The sequence below is a fragment of the Etheostoma spectabile genome, chromosome 4 (assembly GCF_008692095.1).
Source record: "Etheostoma spectabile isolate EspeVRDwgs_2016 chromosome 4, UIUC_Espe_1.0, whole genome shotgun sequence".
Taxonomy (NCBI): domain Eukaryota; kingdom Metazoa; phylum Chordata; class Actinopteri; order Perciformes; family Percidae; genus Etheostoma; species Etheostoma spectabile.
The window spans coordinates 15771891-15799337 of record NC_045736.1 but is presented as its reverse complement, the minus strand read 5'-3'; the positions used below and the strand labels follow the sequence as shown (position 1 = coordinate 15799337).

The 27447-nt window shown below is 39.5% G+C and overlaps 5 protein-coding genes and 1 long non-coding RNA gene across 12 annotated transcripts in view; 4 read left to right on the top strand and 2 right to left on the bottom strand.

Annotated features, from left to right (window-relative positions):
- LOC116688476 (uncharacterized) overlaps positions 1-23020 on the top strand; it is a 24132-nt gene extending 1112 nt beyond the window's left edge. The window contains exons 2-4 of the long non-coding RNA XR_004331781.1: positions 1569-1577; positions 7324-7328; positions 22932-23020. This is a non-coding gene — a long non-coding RNA (uncharacterized LOC116688476). The remainder of the gene's footprint in view (positions 1-1568; positions 1578-7323; positions 7329-22931) is intronic.
- h6pd (hexose-6-phosphate dehydrogenase (glucose 1-dehydrogenase)) lies at positions 4705-14295 on the top strand. 4 transcript variants are annotated; one of them, XM_032514529.1, is made up of 5 exons: positions 4705-4778; positions 10218-10884; positions 10984-11097; positions 11680-11953; positions 12071-14295. In XM_032514529.1, the coding sequence occupies exons 2-5, from the start codon at positions 10243-10245 to the stop codon at positions 13414-13416; spliced, it is 2376 nt and encodes a 791-aa protein (XP_032370420.1). In that variant the 5' UTR covers positions 4705-4778; positions 10218-10242; the 3' UTR covers positions 13417-14295. The 4 variants fall into 4 exon arrangements, with proteins under 4 accessions (XP_032370420.1, XP_032370418.1, XP_032370419.1 ...); XM_032514527.1 differs by lacking the exon at positions 4705-4778 and adding an exon at positions 9280-9494 and having other exon boundaries at positions 10984-11100; positions 11683-11953; XM_032514528.1 differs by lacking the exon at positions 4705-4778 and adding an exon at positions 9281-9455.
- On the bottom strand, positions 15052-16644 carry LOC116688472 (probable intracellular septation protein A). Its single transcript, XM_032514536.1, has 6 exons — positions 16152-16644; positions 15976-16038; positions 15794-15873; positions 15558-15688; positions 15408-15474; positions 15052-15318 (listed from the first exon to the last, which is right to left on the bottom strand). Exons 1-6 carry the CDS (start codon positions 16223-16225, stop codon positions 15239-15241), a joined length of 495 nt encoding a protein of 164 aa, XP_032370427.1. The 5' UTR covers positions 16226-16644; the 3' UTR covers positions 15052-15238.
- rbp7b (retinol binding protein 7b, cellular) lies at positions 16590-18283 on the top strand. Its single transcript, XM_032514540.1, has 4 exons — positions 16590-16790; positions 17409-17587; positions 17742-17843; positions 18091-18283. The coding sequence occupies exons 1-4, from the start codon at positions 16718-16720 to the stop codon at positions 18142-18144; spliced, it is 408 nt and encodes a 135-aa protein (XP_032370431.1). The 5' UTR covers positions 16590-16717; the 3' UTR covers positions 18145-18283.
- On the top strand, positions 19619-22885 carry cenps (centromere protein S). Of its 2 annotated transcripts, none has more exons than XM_032514539.1 (5): positions 19619-19878; positions 20527-20650; positions 22262-22295; positions 22429-22495; positions 22685-22885. In XM_032514539.1, the coding sequence occupies exons 1-5, from the start codon at positions 19849-19851 to the stop codon at positions 22820-22822; spliced, it is 393 nt and encodes a 130-aa protein (XP_032370430.1). In that variant the 5' UTR covers positions 19619-19848; the 3' UTR covers positions 22823-22885. The 2 variants fall into 2 exon arrangements, with proteins under 2 accessions (XP_032370430.1, XP_032370428.1); XM_032514537.1 differs by having other exon boundaries at positions 22229-22295.
- Positions 22656-27447, bottom strand: tardbpb (TAR DNA binding protein b). Of its 3 annotated transcripts, XR_004331780.1 has the most exons (6): positions 26733-27447; positions 25947-26110; positions 25719-25859; positions 25461-25649; positions 24326-25377; positions 22656-23688 (listed from the first exon to the last, which is right to left on the bottom strand). XR_004331780.1 is itself a non-coding variant. In XM_032514530.1 (5 exons), the coding sequence occupies exons 1-5, from the start codon at positions 26971-26973 to the stop codon at positions 24886-24888; spliced, it is 1227 nt and encodes a 408-aa protein (XP_032370421.1). In that variant the 5' UTR covers positions 26974-27447; the 3' UTR covers positions 23748-24885. The 3 variants fall into 3 exon arrangements, 2 of the variants coding, with proteins under 2 accessions (XP_032370421.1, XP_032370422.1); XM_032514530.1 differs by lacking the exon at positions 22656-23688 and having other exon boundaries at positions 23748-25377; XM_032514531.1 differs by lacking the exon at positions 22656-23688 and having other exon boundaries at positions 23748-25377; positions 25461-25631; positions 26733-27445.

The following is a 27447-nucleotide window of genomic DNA, read 5'->3' as shown; positions in this document are numbered from 1 at the left end:
AATAGCAGCCCGTGGCAGCAACGCCATGTCATTCAGACCCTGCTCCCCTCACAACCCCCTGCTTTCCTTACACTTCTCGTGGTATCAGCAAACAGAGAGGTGGGACACTATTGAAAGCACTGGGGGCTTTTTGTAGACTGCAAACATAAAGTGCACCTACTGTTTTCCACCATCTCAGCGAGGCCCCCCCAAAACCCTTGTTAAGAAACGATGGATCCACGCCATTCTTTGTACGTTTTGATGACTATAGCCTATAACCATCAGTGGTGGAAGAAGTACTCAGCTTATTTGCTTAAGTAAAATAGCAACAATAACCAAAAGCAAACGCTCCATACAAGTAAAAGTCTTTACTTCCAAAAATTATAGAAGTATTTGCAACAAAATGTACTTGAAGTGTCAAACATAAAATTGCTATACAGGTTGTAAGTGTTTCATTGTGAGGCCAATGGAATTATTTTTATTCATGCTTTAACATGTAAACAAACAGTACTTTTTTGTTGTAGTTGTGGAAGTGGAGCTAATTTTAAGTCTTTTATATACTGTTGGCTAATTAAATCTATATCAATGTATCATTTGTAAATTGATCATATCTTTAGTATAAAATAAACATTTAACCTGAAAAGTAACTAGTAAGTGTAACTGTTAAATAAAGGTTGTGGGATGAAAATTAAAAAAAATAGTACAAGTACCTTAAAGGTGTACTGAAGTACAGCACCTAAGTAAATGACTCTCCAGTGTAAATTTATTTATTGTTCTTTAATTTTATTTTTGTTTCATCTGAGATTTATTGTAGAAATCACAGTATGTAAAAGTATACTTGCAGTGAAATAATGGAGAGCTTTCTGCAAAAACATGGCTTTTCAGTGATAACCATGTGTCCAACAGGGTCAAATTTTCAAGAGTTAAGAAACTTGGCAACTTTATCAAGCTTGTTTTTAATCACTTAAAAAAAAATCAGACATGTGGGTCTGATTCAGCTGGAACGTGACTAAAGAAGACATTGCATTTTTGAGATAATCCATTGAGGTAGGGCGTTTTGATCCACAAAGGAGTTTGGATTTACTCAAGATATCTCAGCCCAACAAACACAACATTGTTCAATTTACAATGTACTTGTATTGACACAATATGAAAACATGTACTGATAAGCTTTACACAAATAAACTACAACAGAAAGTCAGATTTGAAGTCCCTTGTCTCTGCACATGTAAGATAGGTAAAGTCCCTCACCAAAACTGAATAAAAAACACACAACCACAAATTGTAACGTATCTGTGTGCTTTAATAATTACACTAATGCCCAACCACCATGCTTTTATGTACCTCACAAACAGGATGGGTGTTGTGGAAGCTTCCTCATTATGTGCTTTGTTGCATGGACTGAAAAGCCTCAGTCATCCCATTTTTTTAAAGCTCCACATGCTACCTCTAAAAACACTGAAAACACTACCTCTCTTCACTGGAATTTGAGGGGGGGTGTCTGCTGTCTGTGTGGACAATGTTGTGTGCGGCGTAGCGTTCAGAAACAAAAGAAAGAACACGCTACAACAAGTTTTTGCCTTATAAAGAGAAGAAATGTGAGAATGTGGTTAAAAACACGGAGCATTAGTCATACATGCATGGGATGTGTCTATTTGTGGCTTCGCCCTGATCTGTCATCACTGCATTATTGGCACTGACCTCATCAAAGAGCAGTGAATGCTGCAGGTATAGACAGATATTTTACTAAGAATCCAAAGAAAGATTATCCCACCTCTGAATTATAAAACCACCTTAATTACTTTTGCCTTTAAAGTCACATATTAAATAACCAGCCATAAACAACCATTAAAAAATTAGCCTTTGTTCATTGCTCAGTATTTTGTTCTCTTATAGTGTGTAATAGGATGTGTATTCAATTGTACCCTAGACTGAGGTCACTATTAATCCTCCTCGTCTAGCAAGTAATAGTGGGGGGACGAGAGCATGACTGAAAGTGGAATCTCCTTCAGTAAAGACTAAAGACCTGTGTTAAATGTAATGGGTGTTGGCAAAGGGGCCTAATAAAGATGACAGCACACATTCATATGCATTCGTTTGTGTGCTCAGCTTGACGAAGTCTGCCTTGCATGCTTAACAAAGGGGAGGAAGGAAGCCAGGGGCTGTGGGGAATGCCTGGGGGCTGTGGGCCCAAATTCTTATATGGGCAACCACACACATACACACACACACACACACACACACACACACCCAAACACATACACATACACACATTGGCCCTCCGGCTTGCATCCTGTGGTCTCTCAAGTCTGAAGTTATAGCAGTGACAGCTGGGCTATAGCAGGCTCTGCATGGGCTCATTCTCTTCTTCTTTAGCAGCCCACCCCTCCACTCCCCCCTCCCCTCCCCTCCTCACACACACAATCAAAGAAGCGCGTGCGCGCACACACACACACACACACACACACACACACACACACACACACCACCGACACCCACACACTCAAAGAAGCGCACACACTCAGGATGCTCCATCCTGTTTACTATTTACATTTCACAGTGGCCGGCCAACTTGGGAGGGCTGGTGATCATAGGCATTACAGCTGTCTGTAAGGTAGTGGTGCGGATAGTGTGTGTATGTGTGTGTGTGTGTGTTTGTGTTTATGTGCGCGCGTGCGTGTGTGCGTGCGTGGTGCATGAGTGTGATAGCCCATGTTAGAATTTCGGACTTTACCTAAAACACATTGAGATGAAAAGGTCATTCTTAACCTTTGAAAACCGCAGTTGATCCAACTATCTCACCACCAGGTCTATTTAGTAGCTATTCTGGAGTTTTCAATCATATCACACCATCTTTCTTAGCAGATGGCTTTTTCCCAGTTGTCGTTGAATTGTAGATGTTTAATTTAACACTTTTTCTGAGCCCTTTAAGGACTTCTTGGCTTAAAAGTAGAGATTGAAAGGTAATACTTGACTGTGGAAACAGCATTTGAGAAGGACTGTGCAATACAATTGAAAGATCTAGAATAGATACGTAATAGACCTTGATGGTAATATTGTTTTACAACAAACTGTGCCACTAAATGTTGATTTTTCTCCTATAAAATGGGAAAATTCAAACAATGCAAAACCTTCCAGCCGGGATCGAAAAACAGCTGCTAACATTAACATTATGTGCATTAGATGGGACCATAGAGCTGCTGTAACGACCACAACTGTTGAGTAGAGGAACAGGAAGGAGCAGAAGGGCGGCTGGCAGTGTGGTCAACAACAATCGGACCATTATTTGGCCAAAGGGGCACCTGCTTTGTTTGAGGTAGGTCTCGATACAGAGGGTGCTGACATGAGACAGCTGGACAATGCAGAGAAAACAGGAGCTAATGTTTATCCACTCAAAGTCAGCAGTTTGTATTATTCAGATTTTTGAATTCCTGTTTTTAAAATTGTAGACAGTCAGTTTAGACTACGGTAGCTTGTTGGCATCACGAAGGCCAGCTGTTATTTTTCAATTTAAGAAGGAGCGAGTAGAGCTGATGGCATTTGATTGATGAGCATCGGTCTGTGAAAAGTCAACGACTCAAGTAGAAAGCAGCTATAGCACACAGACACCAGAGGTCCCTGTTGTGTAGACAAGACAGTGTAGTCTACAGCTGCTCCCAAGTGACAGGCAACATCCAGGAACACTAACAACAGCTGATATAAGACTTGCATAAGGTGGTCAATTATTCATCAACATTACATAAGTCAATGAATCTGAATGTGCTCAAGGTCATCTGTTCTGTCAAAGTATTGAACTCAACACACAGGGATTTATAATCCAATTGGCCTACTCTAACCCTTTTATTTTAAGATCTGAAAATTACATTTGGCCTCCATCACTAAAATAAATGTTTCTTTTACCAAGAAATGTGCAAGGCATTTTGTAATATTGCTTTGACTTAAATTGCATCTTCCCTGCAAGTAGACCTATAGACTTAAGTGGAGAGTGGAGAGACCCGCCTGCATCGGGGGCCACATCCATCACCTCGGTGCATGACTTTAAATCCATGTCCAATCTAACAAGTATTAATCAATTACCAATCTAATTTATACAGTGTATATATCCACCAATTATCAATCTAAACAGACTGTGTCACTTTTACACATTTGTATCATATTTTGGACAACGCACATTATGGTTAGGCTACTTTACAACACAACATGCATTGACAGAGGACCAACCTCTGCACCTGAAATCATTTAAAGATATAGTGCAACATTTTAATTTGCTGGTTTACAATAGTCATTAGCTGATGCAGGCTAGTCCTGACCTATAGTCAGGGCTTCGACCAGGTCTCATATAGGCCTACTTTTTTATCAAATTGGGTTATTCTCCACATCAGATATTTTCTTTCTTTACATATACTTCATCTTGTAAAGTCAATGATTACACTATATATACTTTTTTATAAGACTTTAATTTGATTATCTTGCATTTATAGGTCCACGTTAGGCTAAGACCACCACTGATTATGCATTGATATTGACAGAGGCACAGGAGTATCTGCAGCTCAAGTAGACGGAACGCGCCTTTTCCCCCTAGCCCTAGTCCCAAATACTATTCTCATTTTTAAACTTTATCCATCTAAAGCATGATAATATATATCTTTCTTTGAAAGCACAAATGTAGCATATAACCTCTGCATCAGACAGTCTGCGGTACACAGCTGCGGTATCGGCATAGACAGCAGCAGGACCGTACCACGTGACTGGTGCAGGAAGCGACGGATTTGTTCAAGCCCAAGCCGAGCACGGGGCAGGTTCGTATCCAATTAACTTTTTGCATAGTCTGTCAGTTGCATTTACACGTGTTTCTTTGTAGTGTAGTTGTAGCTAAATCAGTTTTGTTATCGATACTGCAGACGCAGACATTAGAAAGAGGGTGGTGGAGCGTTGTGTGCTTATAACGATAGCGGAAGTAAAGTTTGATAGCCAGCAGGTGGAATCGTTCATCTGAAACGTTACGGGGAATGACTATAACGTTAGAAAACAACCAGTGGGTTTCGCCTTAGTAGCTCAACATATGAACTGACAGTATGTAGGCTACAGTTCATTGGCTCTTGTGGTTGAGCTCAAATCATTAACTACGCTAACGTGCGTTCGCGAGCAGTAACTTTACGTTTGGTACGTTCGTACCTGTAGATAATGTCAAACGTTTCAAACGCCTCACCGAGAAATAATCTCCCCCCCCCCGTGTTCAAGTTTGTGATGTTTAGTTTCCTGGTTAGCGACACTACAGTGACAGGGAAACACACATTTTGTAGGGGGTACAGTATTTAACGCAACGTGTACAAACAGGATGCGTTCAAGGAACCTTTTAAACTGGACTGTATGGTGTTTGATGATCTGCAGCAGTGGCATACACACACTAAGGGTCAGAGGCTCAGACACTAGTCCACGCACACATACACAGGTATTTTTTTTTTTTTTTTTTAATTTCTCCAAAAAAATCCCGTCCACATGTGCTGAGTTTACAAATATGACAGTCTGCTACATTTAATAAAAAAGAAAAAAACAAAAACTGTAGTATGGACTAGGCCTAACAAGTTGGTGTAATCATTTTTATTATTTACATTCAAGTCACGCATTCAAGCTGCTATTAAAGTGTCCATGTAATGATTTTTTTTCTTTCTTTCTGGGATTTGGGGTGTTATCTTGTGTCTCTGGTGCTTCCACACGCATACAAACTTGGAAAAAAATATCCATGTTGTTTTGAGTGAGATACAGGTTTCTGAACGTCCTCTGCCTTCAGCCTCCGGGTGAGCTCTCCAAAATCTGAACGGCTTTCTACGTAACTAGCAAACACGAGGTGGCTAGCTCGTTCTCATGGGCAAAACACTGCTACAACACACTAGTTCACCATAATCTTCATAAGAACTACTTACATGTCCCTGTTCTGCAGGTATTCCACAATTGCGCCCTCACTTGGGAAAAGTCTTCCAGCTAATCCGTCCTTGTACTGCCTTGTACAAAGTTGGAGAAATAGTTATCTAGCTACTGCACATGTGGGACTCCCAACAAAGATGGTAACGAAGTGAGATAGCTAAAACAGAGACCTAAACACACAGGGTAAAATAGTGGATCTGCAGCAATGTGCAGTACAATAAAAATATGGTATTTTTTGAAAATGAAACCTTGTAAACCTATTCTGGTACAACCTCAAAATACAATTATGAACCTGAAAATGAGCAGAATGTGGGCGCTTTAACATGTGATTATTAGCAAATGGATCAAAACATTTCTGACGCGCGAACTCAACACAAAAATGGAAAGAATCAAATCTGTAAAAGTAATCAATATTTAAGACTGGAACAGCTGGGCAAAACAAAATGGTATGTTCACGCATAATCCAAATATTAATTTAACAAAAAGGTTGAAATATAATTTTTAAAATGTAAACCTATTTCACAAAGTGCAAATGTGTCCCCCTTTCCTTGCTTATTTTTGTGTCTGGCAATTCAGTTGTGCAATTTGAAAAATTAAAATTAATACAGTTTATAAACCAGATAAAATTACCACAAAAGTTACCCTCTTTGTTTGGATGGAATAGTCACACCCTGTAAACTAAGTTAAAAATGTATAACAGAGGGAATCATTTTCATACCAGCTGGATACAATAGCTGAGTCTGGAAATGTCCAATGACCTCCCAGTTTTTTTATTTTGGCTTGCGTTTATCATGAAGCAGTGTGAATTCAATGTAATCATTGGTACACAATAAATAATAAACTGTGGCTACAGGAAGCCATGCTCATTCAGTAGAGATGTTCCGATACCAGTATCAGTATCCCCTCCGATACTGCCTAAAACACTGGTATCGGTATCGGGAAGTACTTGAGTTTAAGCACCAATCTGATACCACGTGAAAACAAAAATCTAAAGAAATTCTACGTAAAAGTAATTTATTTATGTTCTTTTTCCGTTATAACTGACTGCCAAACTGAATAATAAAAGAAATCATATCCCATCCATACAGGGATAGTAGTATACAGTTGTTAAAATATATATGACACACTGGTATCTGATCAGTACTCGGTATCGGCCGGTACACAAGTTCAGGTATCAGAATCGGTATCGGGAAGCAAAAAATGGTATTGGACCATCTCTAAGTTATCAGTTTGAAAGATTGCGACGTTTGCATGTCTTCACTTACTCATTCACGTTTTTTTAACGGACTATTGATACTGAACCAAGAGACTGGAATTTATCTCAGCTTGATTTGCATATAAGCAAAGAAAAGCAAAATGGGCAGATGACAGGTACATTGACTGCCAAATTAAGTTTTTCCAATCTTCTCTATGTGAAAGAAATTGTTTGATGCCTGCCTTTATCGATCACAAGCTGTTCACAAGGATAATACTGCATATTTTTGTTTTAATGTTTCAAATTCAGCGGATATGTCATATTGTATGAAAAAAAAAAAAAAGCAAATGACATTATTACAATTACATTTCTGTCCATCCATTTTTACCAAGCACTTTACAGCATTCAAAACCCTCCCATTGCTTATGTTGTAATGATATATAGGATAAGCATTATCTGGGTCATAAGTCCACAGTCGTAGGTGAGCATGTAGTTGGACCTGAAGGCTAATGACTCAATTATTAGTCACAAACCAGGATAGTTGAATAGGGTTACCAGTTTCTTAGGATAGTGAGTGAATACTTTAAACATCCCTGGCAGAGGACTTATGTTATTTACTACAGACCAAAGTGGCCACAAAGATTTAAACCGAATACAGCCATATCCCTCCAGTAGGGGTGGGAATCCCTGGGCAACTCACGATTAGATTCCGATTCAGAGGCCAACGATTAGATTCTAAACCAATTATCGATGCAACAATTTTGTATGTACATTTCCATGCGTGATTTAAAAAAAAAAAATACATACAAATCTGAGTTTGTTAGATTTTGACATAGACAGTTTTTGTCACACAAGTTTTAATGAAAAGGTTTTTATTTTGTAGTCATTCCATGCTTAAGACTTAAACATGCTTGTGAAAGTCACCTTCTCTCACAGTAATCTTCCATGTCAGAGGCTCAGTCATGTTTCAAGGTGAGAATTGGCTTCTTAGAACGTGAAACATGAGGTGGTCAGATGTAATGTGATATTGTAGATGAACAGCCTATATGTGTTTTGCCTAATTATTGACTTTTGGAATGATGTTGCATTTATTGAAGTTAACTGTCAAATTTCCCTTCATACTTTTCCCGTTTTAATGTTGTTGTTTTTTTTCATTCAAAACACAAGACAAAATAGTTTACTTGCAAATGTAATGTACAAAGATTTGTGCCCAGCCCTGTTAGTTTGATGGATAGATGAGTGAATTTGGAGTGTGTATGTGGTGTAAGCGAAGATTTTCTATGTTGGTGATAGAAAATAAAAACGGCTTGTGTTTGAAGAGGAATCATGTGTTCCACTTTGCTGGATACATTCTGGGGAGGAAGAATGAAGTCAAAGAATGAATGAAGATGTCTGTTTTTTCAGATGATATGACACTTTACTGATTCCTGTGGAAATAATAGCAGAACAAGTAATAGCCCAGAAGTCAATAGAAATAAATAGATTGAAAAAAAAATAGTGATATGTAGATTAAAATGAGCAATGAAACGAAAGTTTGTTTGTCAAATGTATAATTTCTCCAGCTGCTCTGTAAATGTTTTGAAATGATGTTGTATAAGTTGTGGCAAACGTCATTGTTAAGAAATAAGTGCATACTTTGACTGCAGTAATCCTTAAGTAAATCAGAGCTAAAATTCAGCTGTTGTTGAAGCAGTCAGCGTTCATGAGGTGGCCTTTGCTGTTTGCATTGCTACTGTGTAAACATGACTGTGGAGTGCAGGGATACCAGATGTTTCACTCAGTCATAAAATTAGCTTTATTAGCTTTATACTGTAGGTGTTCTGTTCAGCGTGTACAATTTTCAGTCTCCCAAGAGAGAGGGGGGGGGGGTGTAAAATGTTTTCTGTCATTAATCAACTTTATAACATCTAGGCCTCTGCTGGTATTCATTGTATCGATAGTCAAAGCGCACACATGCCTGCGTTGGGCAGTTCTGTGGACTGAAGCACAAATTGTGTTGGCGCATGGACCTTACAACTCTTCTGTGTTTTAGACCTACTGAAAACCCTTCTTTCCACTTATACCTCAGTATCTGACTGACAATTTCACCTTTGCTGCAGCCTTTTCTATCTTGCTAGTGCTATCTTGCACTTTTTTTTTAGGTTGTTGCAAACTCATCGTAAGTTGGTCGGACTTTCCCAGCACACTACCAACAGCAGAACGTTTGTACAGGAAGCTAAATGCCCCCGAGCAAAGTGCAAAGTCTCCACCCAGCTCCACCACTATCCACTGATCATTACGCTCATGACAAAATAACTGCACCATATCACCAGCTCTCAAGGGACATTAAAACAGCTAGAGAAAGAGACATTGTTTGGTAATTTATTGCTTGTCTATTTTGTCTTTGGATATTTGTGTAAGTTTTAGTGTATTTAAGATTATATTACTAACATCTATTATTGCTTTAGTTTCCATTCATAGTATTGAAAGTATGTATCTGTAATGGTGCTTAGGTTTTTAAAGGATTTTTTAAGTTTAGTTATGTTAATCACATTTTGACACAACACTAGAAATACAGCAGTTTTTTTTTATATATTAATGATTTTTAGTTCTTATAATGCATGTGTGCATTGTCAGTTGTAGCTTGTCTGCTTGGCATTCATGAGGCAAATTTCAAATATTTTTCAGTTAATTTCATTTACTTTGCTTGTAGTGCCTGTAGTGCTGAAAATATTGGCTGATTAATAGTTAAACTATTTGGATAATGGATTGTTTCGGTCACAAATGCAAAATATTTGATGGTTCTCGCCTCTTTAATCAGATGTCTTTGTCATATGTAATCATAAATTGAACACATTTAGGTTTTGGACAGTTGTTTAGACACAAGACATTTGAATACATCATATTGGGCTCTGGGAAATTATAATAGGCATTTTGTTTCACTATTTTCTAACATTTTATAGAGTAATCAAGAAAATAGGCTAATTACTAGATTAATAGGGAAAAATAGGCGCTAGTTGCAACCCTACAAACATATTTTTCACGCATGGTGTCAATCATATATTAAGCCTTGACATGATGTCTTTATTGCTCAGTGGTTCTAGATAATATAATGTCTCTCATTGCTGTGTTCATACAGGAGTTTGGACGGTTAGGACCAGAGCATGTTTGTGACTGTGCTCCTGCTTCTGGTCACACTGTGTGCCCAGAGGGGAAATGGCGAGGAGAGAGCGGAGGCACAGAGACCTGGCCATGTTTCAGTGGTGATAGTAGGAGGCACAGGGGATCTGGCAAAGAAGTACCTGTGGCAGGGCTTCTTTGAGCTGTACGTCAACCAGGTCAGTAGTGGAAACACCTTTTCCTTCTACGGCGGAGGACTGTCCCCAGCCGACACGGCCACACCGGTCCTCTTTGAGATCTTAAAGGCGGTGTCTTGCTCAAGGGATGTGTCACAGGAACGCTGCGCTCTGCTGAAAGAGCAGTACCTGCGGCTCGCACAGTATCGGCAGCTGAAGACCCTAGAGGACTACCAGAATTTGGCCAAGCACATTGAGCAAGAGCTTCAACAAGAGGGGATAACCGAGGCAGGGAGGCTCTTCTACCTCTCGGTACCAGCCTTTGCATACGCAGATATTTCTGAGAAGATAAATAACAGTTGCAGGCCGACCAACGGGGCGTGGCTGAGGGTGGTGCTAGAGAAACCTTTCGGACACGATTTCCGGAGTGCTCAAGTACTTGCATCTCAGCTCGGGAGCTCCTTGAAGGATGAAGACATGTACAGAATCGACCATTACCTGGGGAAGCAGGTCAGAAAATCCCACACAGTATGTGCCTTTCACCCGTAACTCCCATAATTGAGATGTTTGATTTTGTTTTTTGTTTTTTCTTCTGCTTTTTGTGAAAAGGTGGTTGCAAAGATACTTCCATTCAGAATAGAGAACAAGAAGTTTCTTGATCCCATCTGGAACAAGCACCACATCGAGAGAGTGGAGATCGTAATGAAAGAGACCCTCGATGTGAAAAGGTGAAATTTTTTTTTTTTTATTTATTTAATGTGTTATTAAAGGTCCCATGACATGGTGCTCTTTGGCTTTTATATAGACCTTATCAGAGGTGGCAGTCGCTCAATCCGTAGGGAGTTGGGTTGAGAACCGGAGGGTTGCTGGTTCAAGTGTGTATACGGACCAAAATACAGTGTGTGGATTGGTAGCTGGAGAGATGCCACTTCACCACAGGTGCTCTTGAGCAAGGCACCGTGACCAACTGCCACTTTGCTTGTTTTGAAAGCCATGATGTCTTTCTCTCATGGGTGGACCAAATTCTCTGGGCAGGCAAAGCAGAGAAAGAGGAGGTCACTGATCAGCCCATTTGAGCTTTCATTTTCTCAAAAGCAGAGCAGGATACCCAGGGCTCGGTTTACACCTATCACCATTTCTAGCCACTGGGGGACCATAGGCAGGCTGGGGGAACACTTATTATTGTTAAAAAACCTCATAAAGTGAAAGTTTGATGCCATGGGACCTTTAATGGTAATTAAGTCTTTTCAGATATGAAAAAGTAGTAAGAATTCCTGAGATGCAATCATGGGTCTGTTTGATCCTAAAGGTCGTATTCCCTTCTATGACCAATATGGGGTGATCAGAGATGTGCTCCAGAACCACATGACTGAGGTCATGACCCTGTTGACCATGAGGCTTCCCATGAATCTGAGCAGCAGTGAGGAAGTCCTCCAAAACAAGCTGCAGATCTTCAGTTCCATGCTACCTTTAGGAAGGAGCCAAGCTGTGGTCGGCCAGTACCAAGCATACAACACCGCAGTTCAGCAGGAGTTGAATAAGACAAAAGATCACGTCTCTCTCACACCAACATTTGCAGGTGACAGCTTTTCTTTTTATTCATTATGACTTTATGTATACTTTGCTGCTGTAAAACACTTTCTATACAACAAAGGTAGTTGTTCTAGTACTGAGTAATCCCGTTTGTGTCTTTTAGCTGTATTGGCACACATTGATGATGCCCAGTACGAAGGAGTGCCAATTCTTTTGATCTCAGGGAAGATGTTGGATGAACGTGTGGGATATGCGCGCATCCTTTTCAAGAATGACATCTTTTGTCTTCAGAACCACAACAGTGTCCACTGCAAGCCCAAACAGGTAGTTTTCTACTTTGGGCATGGCAAACTTCAATATCCAGCCATTCTTGTCAGTAAGAATTTATTCAAGCCAGTTTTAATGGACGGTGAGTGGAAGGAAGTGACAGAGCATAGAGATGTCAATATTTTAGGTTTGCCTATTTCAGACTATTATGTGCAAACTCCAACAGAACAGAGAGAAGCTTATTCCGAACTTATTTCCCACATTTTCGCTGGCCGTAAGGACAGTTTCATTAGTACTGAAAACCTGCTGGCTTCCTGGGGCTTATGGACACCACTACTCAATAGCCTAGCCAACTCTTTTCCCCGCATCTACCCCGGGGGTGCCGACAACGGAGACCTTCTGGACATCCGTGTGAAAGGGAAAGACATTGGCTACAACAGTGAGGTGGTGATACTCAGCCCTGATCAGATGGGTGGCATGTCAACAAACGGTTTCCAAGTGATGCAAGGCAAATTTCGTGGTGCTGACATGGTGTCGGCCTGGGCTGAGGAGCTGGTGGAGAGGCTAGCTGCAGACATTCAGGAAGCAGCGGAGGCAGCAGTGAATGAGGGTGGTGTTTTCCATCTTGCCCTCTCTGGTGGAGCCACTCCTCTTGCTCTGTTCCACAGGTTGGCCCTGCACCACTTCTCCTTCCCCTGGAGGAACACCCATGTGTGGATGGTGGACGAGCGCTGCGTGCCGCTGACAGAACTGGATTCCAACTTCCACAGCATGTATGACCATCTATTGCAACATGTGAGGATACCCTATTACAACATTCACCCCATGCCAGTGCAGCTCAACCACCGTCTATGTGTGGAAGAGGACGGAGGAGCGCTGCTGTATGAGAAAGAGGTCAGCAAGTTTGTTAATGGCTCCAGCTTCCACTTTGTACTGCTGGGAGTCGGCTATGACAGCCACACAGCCTCTCTGTTCCCTGGTAGCAGAGTGGATGAACTTGGGGAGAGTCTGGTGGCCTTCACTGAGAGCCCCGTCAAGCCTCACCAACGCATGAGCCTTACTTTCAGTGCCATTAACCGAGCTCGCACGGTTGCTCTTTTAGTGATGGGAAAAGGCAAGCATGAACTGATCACCCAGCTGAGCCGAGTGAAGGACAACCCAGGCAAGTGGCCTGTCACCGGGGTGAAGCCTGCTGACGGTAGACTCGTTTGGTATATAGACTATGATGCACTTTTAGGGTAGGAATTACATTCCTTACTTTCAATCAGAAAATGTTTTTTTGACAGCTGGTTGGTTGAAAAGAAAGTATGAGCTAGCACTTAAGGACCAGTGGGTTTACAAGTTTTAACTTAAAACCACAAATCACATTAACATTACTGCTGCAATTTTTTACATTACGCCACATTATCAGGTTTGTGGCCGGAATGTTTAGTATTTGCAATTTGTAGTTAATGGGTTAAAACAACTGGTATGTTCCTTCTTTTTTTTATTGGAAGTTTAAACCTCATTAAAATCTTTTTCTGTGTGTGTGAAAAGCATATGCAGACTTTTTAGAGTTTATCTTAGCCTAATTATGTGTGAGATGAGTGAAAATCTAGCCAAATGCATAAAGTATGCATGTCCACATTTACAAGCACAAGGTATGTATGTGTAGCAGTATATGCACATCTGATGTCTGAAACAACTCGTACAGAAAACCAATTGTTACAAACAGAAAGTGGTTTATCTTGTATGAGCTCAGGTGTTTTTGTAAATTTGCAGATATGCAGTTTGCTGTGTAATCTATACTTTTTGATTGTATTGTTTCCTTTATATGCGAATAATCAAAAGATTTCAGGTAATTGAATATATTTGGTACAATACATCACATTCCTGACTCATTCACATTCTATTTAAAATATCGAATACCTGTGCTTTTTAAAACACTGAGTCCAAACAGGAGAAGGTTCATTTCAATCAATAGCTTGGTTGGTTCATTTATCTGCCTTCTAACGAAATAAAGCCACTGGGTTTCAGCAGTCGAGACTGAACATGTGTTTGTGATGTACACACACTACATATACAAAATATATTTTTCATGCACTGTGAGGTAAGCACTTTGATGCAGCACAATGGCACCATGGGATGTAACATTACATTATTTCCTTTAAAGTGCCCATATTATGAAAAAAACACTTTTTCTGGGATTTGGGGTGTGATTTTTGTGTCTCTGGTGCTTCTACACACATACAAACTTCCCAAATGATCCGTGTTGTTTTGAGTTAGATACAGGTTTCTGAATGTCCTCTGCCTTCAGTCTCCGGGGGAGCTGGTCAAAATCTGCACAGCTTTCTACGTAGCATGCTAGCTCGTTCTTAATGGTAAAACACTGCTACAACACACACTAGTTCACCATAATCTACAAAAGAACTACTTACATGTTCCTGTTGTGCAGGTATTCCATGAGTGCACCCTTGTTTAGGAGAAGTCTCCCGGCTAATCCTGCCTTCTATTGACCAAATTAGGAAAAACGGTTCACTAGCTGATGTTACCATTACCTAGCCACTGCACATGTGCGACTCCCAACAAAGATAGTATAGAAGTGAGATGTCTCACTCTGAAGCTTAAACAAAGACCCAAACACACAGGGTGAAAAGAGGATCTGCAGCAATGTACGTTACAACAAAAATATGGTGTTTTTTTTTAAAATAAAATCATGTAAACCTATTTTGGTACAACCTCAAAATACTATTATGAACCTGAAAATAAGCAATAACCATTAATTTTAATTATATATATTTTTTAGTTTGTCTCATTAGGTGTGAAAGTTACAAATTGAAATATAAAGCATTTTATTTTCCTACAATCTGTTTAATGTTGCCTTACTTTTTCAATGAAATATCACTACCAGCAAACAACTGAGACAAACACCTGCTTTGGGATGTTTTTCTGAAGTGAGCATTAAAACGTGAGAAGGATTAAGTCACATTCCAGGTTTGAAGTTACCAGCTGCTAGTGGCATAGTAACCACATGAAATTTTAATAGGTGGAGTATCAGATGTCGACGTGGGAGAGCTGGACTGCTTCACTGCTCATTGTTTCTGCTCAGGTCTGGCGCAAGCTTCCTGTTAGTCAACCAGAGTCCTCCTCTCACCATGAAGAAACCTGAACAGACAAGCATGTGTTATTTCTTTCTTTGAACTGAAAATCCAGTGTATGAATTGCCTTATGTAATTTATAAGAATGTGCTTTACCTGTACTTAAGATAGATGCAACAGTTAAAATCAGGGAAATGTAGTACAGTTCAGGGGTGGTTTTGGCCTGTGAATATACATGCAGCACATGAATCATTTGATGCTGCAGTTTCTCTGTAGTACTTAACAACTCTTCACTGTTTTTCTTACACATGGTGCTGCTGTCAGAGTCAGGATGGTTGTGCATAGTCCTTGTCCACATGTCAGCAGGCCAAATACATGAAAGGAGGCCCACAAGCTCTGAGGAACTGGGTCTATCAATGTGAATATCACTGAAAACCCTATTGAAAGAGTTGAAGTTATGTCAATAGTAATCCTTTTTTTGTTGTTGCTTGTGGTATGTAATGCATGTGTTTTTGAAATGTATCAGATGCGATAGGATTTACCTGAAGCTATGAAGGATAAGGCAATTGAGGCTGACAGGTTGTTCAGGAGAGGCTGCTTGCAGTATCTTGAGGATTTTGGCCTTTAAACAAAACAAACGCCATGATCAATGCCACATTCCCTCTTGTACAAATGATCCATGAGCTCCATGTCTCAATGCCATCACCTGCTGTGTCCTAGTTACCTTCCCATGATGTAGAACTGAGGGACCAGGACAAGTGCTGTGAACACTGCATTCACTATTTGACTTCAAATGGAATAAAACAGTATTAGGAAAAAAACTCATTGCAATGAGAATGTTTACATCAACAGACATCCGATCAAAACTGAATTATCATGACTTATGAAAACAGCACTTACAATTTTAGCCTCTGATTCCTCGGTATCCATCTGCTGCTATGATACGCCATGAAGATTAGCATGTAGAGAAACATGGGTGTCACACACTCAGGAAGATTAGACTGTAACGCTACTCCTGATGGTGGGATGTGTTCAGCTGAAAAACTGCCTCAGCTCCAAAGGATTGTATTTCATGCTGCACATGTACAAAGACTTCTGCTGCATTACATTCACTGAAAGCCAAACATCTTCACATACTGTACATTTAAGATGAAAGATTATCTTTATGTCTTTGACTGTCTGTATTAAAGTGTTAAATATACATTGTACTCATAAGATTTAAGAATAATGCCCTGTCCAAAGGCGCATGCTTAACAGGAACAGAATAGTTTCCTTAGATTATGTGTAAAAAGTGCTGTTTCCGCCCTCCAGTGCTTCACTTGTGTCCAAAATAGCTGCAGCCGGCCACATATAACCCCTGCCCCATATTGACACACAATGAAACATCCCACCCATTAACTTTAAACCTGTTAATTCCTGATACTTGTACCGCTGAGTCTTCCTGAGAGTCACACAAACATCTAAAGATGCCTGTCAACTACAGCGGGACATGGGACATTGTCAGCAATGTCAATTTTGAAGGATACATGGTCTCACTTGGTAAGTGTCACCGTTTCTTTATACACACTGATATTTGAACTTGGTCTTTCAAAGAATGTTACATTATAATATGCAAACCCTTATGTAGGCCTATAGTTGACTGAGTATTTATCTCTTGTAAATGAAAAATTGTTCTCAGCATTATGTATGTAAATTAGATGGGAAAGACTTTATTTGGACTGTGACAACAAATTTACTAAGAAAAGGACAGTAAAGTGTCTGTTTGTCTGTCTGCCTGTAGTCTGCCTGTCTGCCTGTCTGTCTGTCTGCCTGTCTGTCTGTCTGTCTGCTGCTGTCTGTCTGTCTGTCTGTCTGTCTGCCTGTCTGTCTGCCTGTCTGTCTGTCTGTCTCTGTCCTGTGTCTGTCTGTCTGCCTGTCTGTCGCTGTCTGTCTGTCTGTCTGTCTGCCTGTCTGCCTGTCTGTCTGTTTGTCTGTCTGTCTGTCTGCCTGCCTGTCTGTCTGCCTGTCTGTCTGTCTGTCTGTCTGCCTGCTCGCCTGTCTGTCTTTCTATAAGTGTGCTGAACAAGTAATTCATGTAGTTCATGTATTTTCTGATCAGAACATGATGGATGCGATATCAGGGTGAAGTTAACAAATTATTCTCATTTTTACACTCAGGCATTGATTTTGCAACGCGCAAGATTGCCTCGATGTTGAAGCCTCAGAAAGTGATTAAGCAAGATGGAGATTGTTTCACAATCAGGACATTCACCACTTTCAGAAATTACGAGTGTTCATTCAGAATTGGAGAAGAGGTCACAGAAGTGACTAAAGGGATGGACAACAGGTCATGCCAGGTAATCGCGTTAGTAAAATGTGATTACTACCACACAATATAAGAAAATAAAAGCAAGCAAATGACTTTTCTGTGGCTGTAGGCTACTGTAAACAACCATATTTATTGCCTATTTAGTTTGCTTTGTTTGTATTTCATTTTTTGTTCTCTATCAGACGGTGGTGAACTGGGAAAATGATAAGCTGGTGTGTGTTCAGAAAGGAGAAAAGAAGAACCGAGGGTGGACTCACTGGATTCAGGGAGACGAGCTTCATCTGGTATGACTACAGTTTTTATTAGTTTTATTTATTTATCCAGTTAGTGTTTGTAATCAACACTTAGTCATATGCTGATTCATACTATTTTGTGGACTCATAGGCTTCATAGAGGAATAATGTTAATTAGTTATATATACATATGAACATTTTGCTCTCCCCTAAAAACTGATACAGTTCCTTCAGTCACATGCTCACTTTTAGCATTGTTTGTTGGAAAATTTTACAACTTTATGTTTTCTCTCCTCAGGAACTCACTTGTGAGAATCAAGTCTGCAAGCAAGTTTATAAAAGGACTCTGTGATCTTTTTAAAACCATGTCAGACTTCAGAGAAATGCATTCACAGTATTGAATGAACTGAAATGTCTTATTTGCTTGTCCTGGGATGCGTTCCTAGCCTCATTGTATTGTTTCTCACTGCTTGTAATTTCTAAATGTATTACAAAAAAAGGAAAATAAATATAGCAGCGATTCGCAGGTTCAATCCTTTTTTCTCATTAGCGACTTCAAAGTAATTTCACACATGTGGTCCAACGTCGTTATAAAACATATACTGCAATCTTTGTAATGATTGGACGAACAGTGCACTTTGTTTAAAATGCGTACAACGGATTTGTCAAAAAAAAAAATTCAATTCAGTGTGATATGTAGCTCAGTCCAGCTCACGGCAATTTGAGAATAGCAGATGACCAACACACAGACAATTGCTGATAAAGCTGCAAGCTGCGAATCCAAGCTCAAACCTTGATTTGCGTCATTCCACGTCCAGTTATTGCGCATTTAAAGCGCCCTCTAGTGGCCAATTTGAATGAGACTTGGCTCATTCAAAGTTAGCTTTTCAAAGTTAGCATTTTGAAGCCCTAATTACAGCGCCACCATGTGGCCGATTGGGTTCATATTTCTTTAGAAGCACATGCACACCATTTGCAGGTATTCCTCCAAGTTTCATGTTTTCCTCATGTTCCTCATGTTTCCTCAGTCTCATTCCAGCTCACGGCAATTTCAGCCGGAGCAGCAGACAACAAATATTATAAATAATAATAACTAAAACAGACAAATATAGAAGTGTTCTACCGCTTTTCGGTTTCAACCCTAAAAAAAACCTATTGTGTTATATGCTTTATAAATAGCATGTCATTTGAGTGGTCTGATTAAATGCTTAAACATGATGTTGTCCTCAGGTCAAATTGACCCATATCAATGTTATTTTTAACTACCCAATTGTAATTACACAAAATGACATGATTGACTCCACACAACCCTCTTTGGCAAGTACAAATCTCTACTTTCATTAATTTTGGGGTGTCTTATTCAATTCAACTAAAGTTTCCTTCTGGATGAATGAAGTATCTATCTATCTATCTATCTATCTATCTATCTATCTATCTATCTAATAGCATTGAAAAAAAAATTAAGTGATTTCGAAATAGTATTGAGTAAAAGTTGACATATTCCAGTCTGTAATTATCCATCAACATACATTCCTTTAATTTTAGTCTAAATAATTCCTAATTTCTGTTTTTCTTACTCAAACATTAGGTATAATTTCCTATAAATGAGGTTTATTAACCATAAATGCCAAAATAACTGTAAAACTAGTTAATAAGATAGTGTTATGTAGTGTTGAAAACATCAAAAAAGTGACAAACATTGTAAAAAAGCCAAAAGTCAAAAAGTGTTGATAAAACGTAAGAAAAAGTTAAAAACATTGATAAAAAAAAAGCCTCAACAAAAGTGGTGATTTTCAATTTTGACGGGAAGACAACCCAAGGGTTAAACATTGCAGTACTTCCTCCGGAGCACAAGGGGGTACTGTATATTAAACATGCACTTAAACTCCGGAGTTGTTGGTCTTTTGCTGAGTTTGTGCCGCGAGTTTTTGTTTTCTAGTTTTACCGTCAAGCTAACAACTTGACATAATTATATTTCTCACACCTTAGTGCGATTTTTTTTTCAACGTTGTTACTTAATTTATGCCATTGTGGTCCAAAGTTTCTCCGCAAGAAGATGTCAGTTGATAAAGACGAGACGCAACTGGTAAGAACGTTATCTTAATGTGTGCTGCTAATAACTATTAGCAAGCCAGCTACATTTCCGTTTGCCTGTGATTTAACGTTAGGCACCTAGCTACAGCAACAGCATTGGTGGAAGATGTATTCAGATCCTTTAATGCCACACTGTCAAAGTAATTTATTCCAAGTAGAAGCCCTGCATTGAAAATGTTTTTAAGTAAAAATATGTAAGTGTTATCTGGAAAATGTAGGCATACTTAAAGTATTCCAAGTAAATGCAGACAAATCCTCACATTTTAGTAACTGGAAATCAGTTTGTTGTCTAATCGGTTCATCTGTAACGTTAATAGTGTGGTAGGCTATATAGTGTTCCGTAGTTTAGTTTTTAACAAAAGCATCGTATTTTATAAACGTGTTTTACATGCAAACATTTTAAACTGTAAAGTAATTTAGTAAACTGTCAGATTAATGTAAGTAGAGTAAAACATGTCTCTGAAATGTAGTGGAGTAGAAGTAGAAAGTAGCATGAAAAGGAAGGACAAGTATTTTATAAGTACAGTACTGGAGTAAAGGTACTTCGTTACATTCCTTCAATGAGCAACGGACAGGTAAACAAATGTATGTTAATACATATAGATTTCTTGTAATCTGATTTTAATGTTGTGCATTTCAGAGGTTAAAGGCAGCAGTCCATTATACCGTGGGACGCCTGTGTCAGAGGATGGGAGAGGTCCACCGGAGAGAGTTCAGTCGACAAGTCCTAGCAGCGATAGCCGAGACAGCTTTCAGACAGTGTGGTGGGTGTCGCAACCAACGTTAGTCCAGCAGAGACATGCGCAGTACACACCCAATGGTCAAACTCATTAGGCATTAAGTCAAGTGTACCGCTTCAATTTATGAATCACATCTAGTTTTCTGTTTGGATAGATATGTCATTTTTGTGTTCAGTTGAGTGTTCTCTGTCCAACTGAACCATAGGGATTTTAGATCTCTATAGGTGCAACGTATGCTAAAATATCCAAATTTTACTCTCACATCATTACAGCCAACCCAGTCACCTGAATCTAAGATACAAGATTATTGGGTACATTTTGTACAATTCAATATTAGCTTTGTACTTAAAGTACCAAAAGTAAACTCACTATGCCGAATAACCCATTTCAGAATAATGTAATTAAGATTGGATTATAGTTGGTAATTCATTAATGTGTAAGCATCACTTTAATGTTGCATCTGGCAAAGGTGGATCTGATTACAGTAATCTATACCAATACATCATACATTTTGTTTAATTCTAATAAACTAATCACTAGATCAAATAAATTGTATTGCAGTAAAAAGTACATTTCCCTCTGACAGTGGTGAAATAAAAGTAGTAGGGATGCATAATTCCGAAAATGTCGTGAATATCAATTTTTAGGCTCGCGATTAGATTCCAAAACGACTCCATTTAAAGAAAGATTCACAGTATGTAAATATAATTGCTTTTCTCCTGTGCTAGTAAAAATGGCATTACAAAACGGACAAAAAAATGAATCAATTTTTAATCTGTAGAGCTTGAATCGCAATATGAATGTGAATAGATTTCTTTTTGCAGACCCTTATAAAGTACCATAAAATGGAATTACTCAAGTAAAGTACAAGTACTTAATTCCACCATTGGAAATATGTAATACCTTTTAAAGCTGATAATTTATAGGCTTGTTACATTGAAATGGATTATATTGTAGTGCATGCAGTGTTTTATTTTTTTATAATTGGTAACAGAATTGTTACATGTTCTCCACCAGCATACAGCTTGGTACGTTTTAACCCAGAATGCCCTAATGACCCATTTTACCGCTACACAGCGCTGTGGCGTGAGGTCTGGCTACTCCACATACATATTCTGCAATTGGAGAAAAAAGAAACAGTTTGGGTTGTTTACATTTTTTTTTAAACCTATCACAATTGTCTTGTCTAAGTTCCAGACGTAGATGCTTTACTTATTGGTCTTGGGAAGGAACTTGTTATGGTGGAACATTTGCACCCTGCAAACACCACACCAAAAATGAAGTTAACTGTTATCAAAATCCAGTAACGTGGCCGATTTAAACTTGCTGGATACACTGTTAAACTTAATTTGCTTGTGTATAGCCGCACTGCTTCGTCCACAGCAATCCCACCAATCATTCCTAAAACATCCCAGTTAGATAGTAAACACCGTGAACATATTCCTTGTAAATCTAGTATTCCCAGAAGGAAGCAAGCAGGCCTGCCTTGTTGCACAATCCAAAACTTGCCATTGCAACATGTTTTCTAGCTCGACGTTTGTTGTTTCACAAGCAACATACGTGGACAAAATATCACTAACAATGTTCATTGTATTGCCACAGGTCAATTTAAACACATCCTCACTTTTTCCCCAGATATATTTGCAAAAGACTTGGAGGCCTTTGCAAGGTAAGAATCTTTTCTTGTGAGCATATTAACGGATGAGTTAGCCCTGTACTGCCTTTCATTTATAAAATAGAACTTGACTAGTATAATTTTTTTTCATAATACATCCAATTTATTACTTCAACTTGGACTTCAGGCATGCTAAAAGAAGCACAGTGTCTTCGGAAGATGTAAAGCTTGTAGCTCGTCGCAGCACTGCGTTGGTAAGTGATTTCCAGTCTGTCAGAAATTATACACCACTTAATTATGTTGAGTAACTAGACTAAATCAAATACATGTAGTTATACCACTCAAACATTTCATCCTAATAGTGCAGTATACTGGAACTATGAAGGGGTATATATTCTACAGCAGACAAACTTAAATGTTTAATTTGCCTTTATTTATTTCAGTCCATCTACATACAAAATAAAAGTGAAGAACTGAACCAGGAGCAGAGGGATTTGAAAAAGAAGAATGCTGGGAAGAGGAAGAGCAGAGACACTGAGGAGAGAGCAGAGAATAAGGACAAGACAAAGGCAGGCCTGTAGTGTCTCACTTGTGCCCAACATTAAAATAAATATGAAGGCTGACCAATACATGAACAGTTATTTGTAATGAAATGTGCCAGTCATTTTATGGGAAATTAGTATTCCACAGCAGACAGTTATCTGTCCTGGGACCTGCTGATGCAATGTCAAGTGAGCATTTAGCACTGTTTGACATAAAAAGATTATGTATGAACTGAGTCAAGAGAAGACTGTCAAAATGATGACTACCTGCTGTTTCTCCAAACTAAGTTATCTAAATATGCAGTTTTCAATTTTAGAAACCATGAAGGTACTGTTACGACTGCCAGGCAAACAATGTACACTGAGTGACCACTTTTAGGTACACCTGCATAATCCAGTACTATGCAATACACCAGCCTAATTAATACTTCCATAAACTTGGACTGTTGCTTTGTTAGTGGTGATTCTAATATTGTGCCCCCTCATGTATATATGAAACAGCTCAAATTTAGTCCAGTACAACACCTATGACCTTAGAGTCAAATTTTACACTTCCCGGTGGTGTACCTAATGAAGTGGCCACTTAGTGAAACAGGCCTTCTAAAAATCCTTCTAAACTCAACATGCCATTAGTATTCTTATTTCTTAAGATAGAAAAGGGACAAAATACAGTTTGTAGAGGTGATGCCAGATTGAAGGTTAAAATACCCCCCTTTAAAAGTAGCTGTGGAGAATAAAGGATAATTCACTGACAAGCCATCAAAAGCAGCAAAAAGACAGGTACTACCCCATGTCATGTCTGAGAATGCCACACACTCAAAGTGTTGGAACTTCCGTCTTCGTCCTTCAGAACAGACCTCAGTCAGGGTTCAAACGGAGACCTCGACCAGCAGAGCCCAAGGTCCCTAGATATGTGAATCGAATTAGATTTTTTATTTGACAAACTGACCCAAGCAATATCAACTAATCATCTATTCAAATGAACTTTATTAGAACTCCCTTCATTTGACAGGTTTTAAACACCACAAGAGCTACTGGGAATCATTGGACACACCACTCCACGTTCTCACACTATCACTCACGTCCCCCAGAGTCTTCAGCAGGTGTCATCCACATCAAGTACACACGTACAGATCAGTTCAATAACATGAAAGCACACACACCATTCAAATCAGATAATATAAGCAATACAAATTCATCACAACATTCCACTACATTTTGATATTTCTGCACTTGAACATACTTAAAGAGTAAGGAAAAACTTGCAAAGATTTAAAAAAAAAAAAATCTTGAAGTACTAATTAAAGAAAGTCCATGTTAGGGGAGGCGCTCGTAGCATCTGCAGCTTCCACTCACACATTCAAAAAGCAGTCAAATTGGGCTCTTTCACTGCACAACCAGTCCGTTTCACGCGTCTCTCCGTTCGCTCACTCATCGCTTCACTCTTCGCCACAAGCCATCCTCAATCGCACTCATCAGTTCTTAAAATGTCAGTTGCGCAGTTCTTTCCATTTAAAAGTGGATAAAAGTGAAAACACCCACCGTCTCTTAGAACATGCGGAGTGAAGCCGTTCTTTGATGGCATTGCATTTACAGGTGGGAAGAGGGACAATGATACCGATATCACCCCAAGAATGCTGCCAAAGAGGAGCTTCCTCACAGGAAAATTGAAGAGAGGTGAACTGCAGAAGAGATTTCAATGAAGGCTGTTCCACAGAACTTTACTGCAAATAAAGTTTCACTTAAAACATTTAGGTTTCAACCAGATTCTTTCCAATGCAAGATTGCCGTTTAAGTCGATGACAAAGCCGGATAATGGTGAACCAAGACATTCATGCACTTTCAAAATGGTTATCACATTTCACAATACATGCATTAGAGAATCCAGTTGAAATGGACACTAACAAATGAGACATCAAAAATAGCACTTTAGTCAGACATCCTGGTAAACAATTTACTTCACTTTCTAAATTAAATCTTTAAGCATTTTTTCCAAATGTACAAAACATCTCCCACGAAAGTGTTCAGATACGCATCAACACCAGAAATAAATTTGGAAAAGACTCATCTTTGTCACGATACTTACCATACAAACACTTAACTTACATACCCCACCCAGATGACTTTGACTCCATACTGGACCCAAAACCTGTGCTAAACCCACTACCGCTGGTTGTAGAGTTTGACCCTGTTCCCCAGCCGAGGCTGGCTGAGCTGGTGCCGTAGTTGCTGTTGCCTGTACCAAAAGACTGACTCTGGTCCCTACTAGAGCTTGTTCCACTGGAAGCACTGCCTGAGGTGGATGTCTGCTGCTGGCTAGCCAGCATACCCATCATCCCCCAACTACTCTGCAGAGCAGCCTGAGCAGCAGCCATCATAGCAGGGTTCAGACTAAAGGAACCAAAATTAGCCAGACTACTGTTAGTGCTGCTCCCTAACCCACTACGGCTGCTACCAAACGCCTGAGCTCCAAAACCATTCCCAAATCGTGTTGTACGATCAAACTGCCTACTGCCATGTTTGGGTTCAGCATTTGAGATGTGAACACTGACACCTTTGATTATTAGGTCTTCTCCACAGAGAGACTGGGCAACCTGTGAGAGAAAATAAAATAAGATGAGTTAGGGAAATAGTACCAGTACAACATTAAGTTGTTTCTACACATTTAACAGTATACCTGATCATCTGCAAATGTAACAAAGGCAAAAGCACGGAATGGCTTGGGGATGAAGACATCTGTAACTTCTCCATACTGCATAAAGAACTGCCGTAGGTCTTCAGTGGTCATGTCTTCTGTGCAACGACCAACAAACACTTTCCGGCTCCTCATCGGCTCATCTGGACCTTGCTGTAAACAAAAAGGGAACTACAGATTATAGTATTAGTTAAGGGTATTGCCATAACATATGGGTATCACCATTGATATCAGACTCACCTTTGAGTTAGGAAGCTTGCAGTCACACCATCTCCCGTCAATCATATGACGCTGGGAGACAACTTTTTCTTGAGCCTCATACTCTGTGAACCTCACAAAGCCAAATCCTTTGGAGTTTCCAGTCTTAGCATCTCGTTTCACCTTAAAGAAAGACAATGAATGAAGATCAATTGTCACCACATACAACCCAAAGCAACGTGTGTTAAATTACAGTGTCTAATATTATACCTGAACCATGATGACTTCTCCAAATGTGCTAAAGTAGTCTTTCAGGTCCTGCTCAGATGTTTTCCAAGGAAGACCCAATACGATCAGGTCAGATGTCTTCATGTCCCCTCTCTTCATTTTCACTGCAGAGGAGGCGTCAATTTCCTCCATCTTCCTCTTGTTGTCTAAAATGTAAACAGAGGAATTCATTGTATTTTAACCTTACAGCTAGGAGGTAAGACTTTTGGCTGCCATCACTGCTCTCTCTGCAGACTGCAAATAACTGCACAGCAAAACTAAATTCACTTTCTATAAACAAACTACACACAATATTTCCATTGTTTCCCAATGTTCACTTTTTTTGCAATTATGGTTGTATGTTGTGCAACCAATTAGTAGCAAATGGGGTTTAACAAGCATCTCATAATTGAATTTGAATGTTTATGCAGTTTAACCTAGCGTAACATACCAAAACACCAAATCATTCAACGATACTTTTATTTTTTTTAAGTCAAAGTTTTTGTAAAACAACGTTTTTTTAGTGTCAATTCAACTTTAGTTATATTTGAAGCTGTAGTTCTATCTATTTGAATTGGCAACTTTTGTTTTGGTTATTTCAGTGAATGGAGCTAGTGACTCGGAGCACACTTCTGGGGCGTGGACAAATCGCAGGTCACGCTATTGTCTTGTATTGTATTTCAGTGTGCTGAAGCTACATCATGAATTATAAATACCCTTCGACACCTGTTCGGTTTAAGGGTTATGTAACGTTAAAAATAAAATTGTATGTAATGTGCTCATATCTACCTTTTGGATAGTTCACCACATACACGACATTTCCCCATCCGTTTTCTGGCGCGTGTAGGATCCCTTCCACAAGACGCACTCCTCGCATACACTGAGAAACAAGGCTCCTAAAGCGTAGGCCACACGCCCCTGGAAACTGAGCTGCCACGGTTGAAAGCAGCACAGTGCCGTCGTCCTCGGAAGGTATCTCCATGGGTTCTTCATTTTCCTCCTCTGCTACTCGAATGTATACTTCAGCCATTTTGCCCCCAAAATAAAACTTCTTGCTATATCAAAACAATGCTAAAGCTAGCAGTTAGCTCGCTAGTGGACCACAATAGCAAATAGTAAGACTAACGTGAGAGTTGAGAAAAAGACGTCTCAAGTTAAAATAGTATACCACAAAACAGGCGTTGGGGTGGTTTTAATTTTCAATTATTTAATAAATACCGCGTTCCGACCGCGCCAACAAGCGAACATCGGCCTCCTGTTCCTTTGTTCGAGACGGGGATCTGCGTCGTCAACAATGGACGACGACCGATGTGCCGCGCTAATGAAAAATGCGTAACGTTACCTAACGTAATCCAACAAATGACTTCCGTAGCCTGAAAAGTTATCCACCCGCACAAAAAGGCTCGTCTCGTCTCAAACGCACAGAAAGCAATAGTTTTTTTTCCACGAGGCGCAATGTGAAACCACCATGTACGGCCTAGCAAAATGGTTTTTTATCTAAGCG

Coding starts and splice junctions, on each gene's coding strand:
- rbp7b (XM_032514540.1), top strand. CDS start 16,718: ATGCCTGTCAACTACAGCGGGACATGGGACATTGTCAGCAATGTCAAT. Junction 16,791..17,408: donor AGGATACATGGTCTCACTTG/GTAAGTGTCACC, acceptor TTTTACACTCAG/GCATTGATTTTGCAACGCGC. Junction 17,844..18,090: donor AGGGAGACGAGCTTCATCTG/GTATGACTACAG, acceptor TTCTCTCCTCAG/GAACTCACTTGTGAGAATCA.
- cenps (XM_032514537.1), top strand. CDS start 19,849: ATGTCAGTTGATAAAGACGAGACGCAACTG. Junction 19,879..20,526: donor ATAAAGACGAGACGCAACTG/GTAAGAACGTTA, acceptor TGTGCATTTCAG/AGGTTAAAGGCAGCAGTCCA. Junction 22,496..22,684: donor CTCGTCGCAGCACTGCGTTG/GTAAGTGATTTC, acceptor TATTTATTTCAG/TCCATCTACATACAAAATAA.
- LOC116688472 (XM_032514536.1), bottom strand. CDS start 16,225: ATGTTTCTCTACATGCTAATCTTCATGGCGTATCATAGCAGCAGATGG. Junction 16,039..16,151: donor AGGAATCAGAGGCTAAAATT/GTAAGTGCTGTT, acceptor TTCCATTTGAAG/TCAAATAGTGAATGCAGTGT. Junction 15,689..15,793: donor CTTATCCTTCATAGCTTCAG/GTAAATCCTATC, acceptor CTCTTTCAATAG/GGTTTTCAGTGATATTCACA.
- h6pd (XM_032514529.1), top strand. CDS start 10,243: ATGTTTGTGACTGTGCTCCTGCTTCTGGTCACACTGTGTGCCCAGAGG. Junction 10,885..10,983: donor ACCATTACCTGGGGAAGCAG/GTCAGAAAATCC, acceptor TTTTGTGAAAAG/GTGGTTGCAAAGATACTTCC. Junction 11,954..12,070: donor TCTCACACCAACATTTGCAG/GTGACAGCTTTT, acceptor TGTGTCTTTTAG/CTGTATTGGCACACATTGAT.
- tardbpb (XM_032514530.1), bottom strand. CDS start 26,973: ATGGCTGAAGTATACATTCGAGTAGCAGAGGAGGAAAATGAAGAACCC. Junction 25,860..25,946: donor GAGAAGTCATCATGGTTCAG/GTATAATATTAG, acceptor TCTTTCTTTAAG/GTGAAACGAGATGCTAAGAC. Junction 25,650..25,718: donor GCAAGCTTCCTAACTCAAAG/GTGAGTCTGATA, acceptor TATAATCTGTAG/TTCCCTTTTTGTTTACAGCA.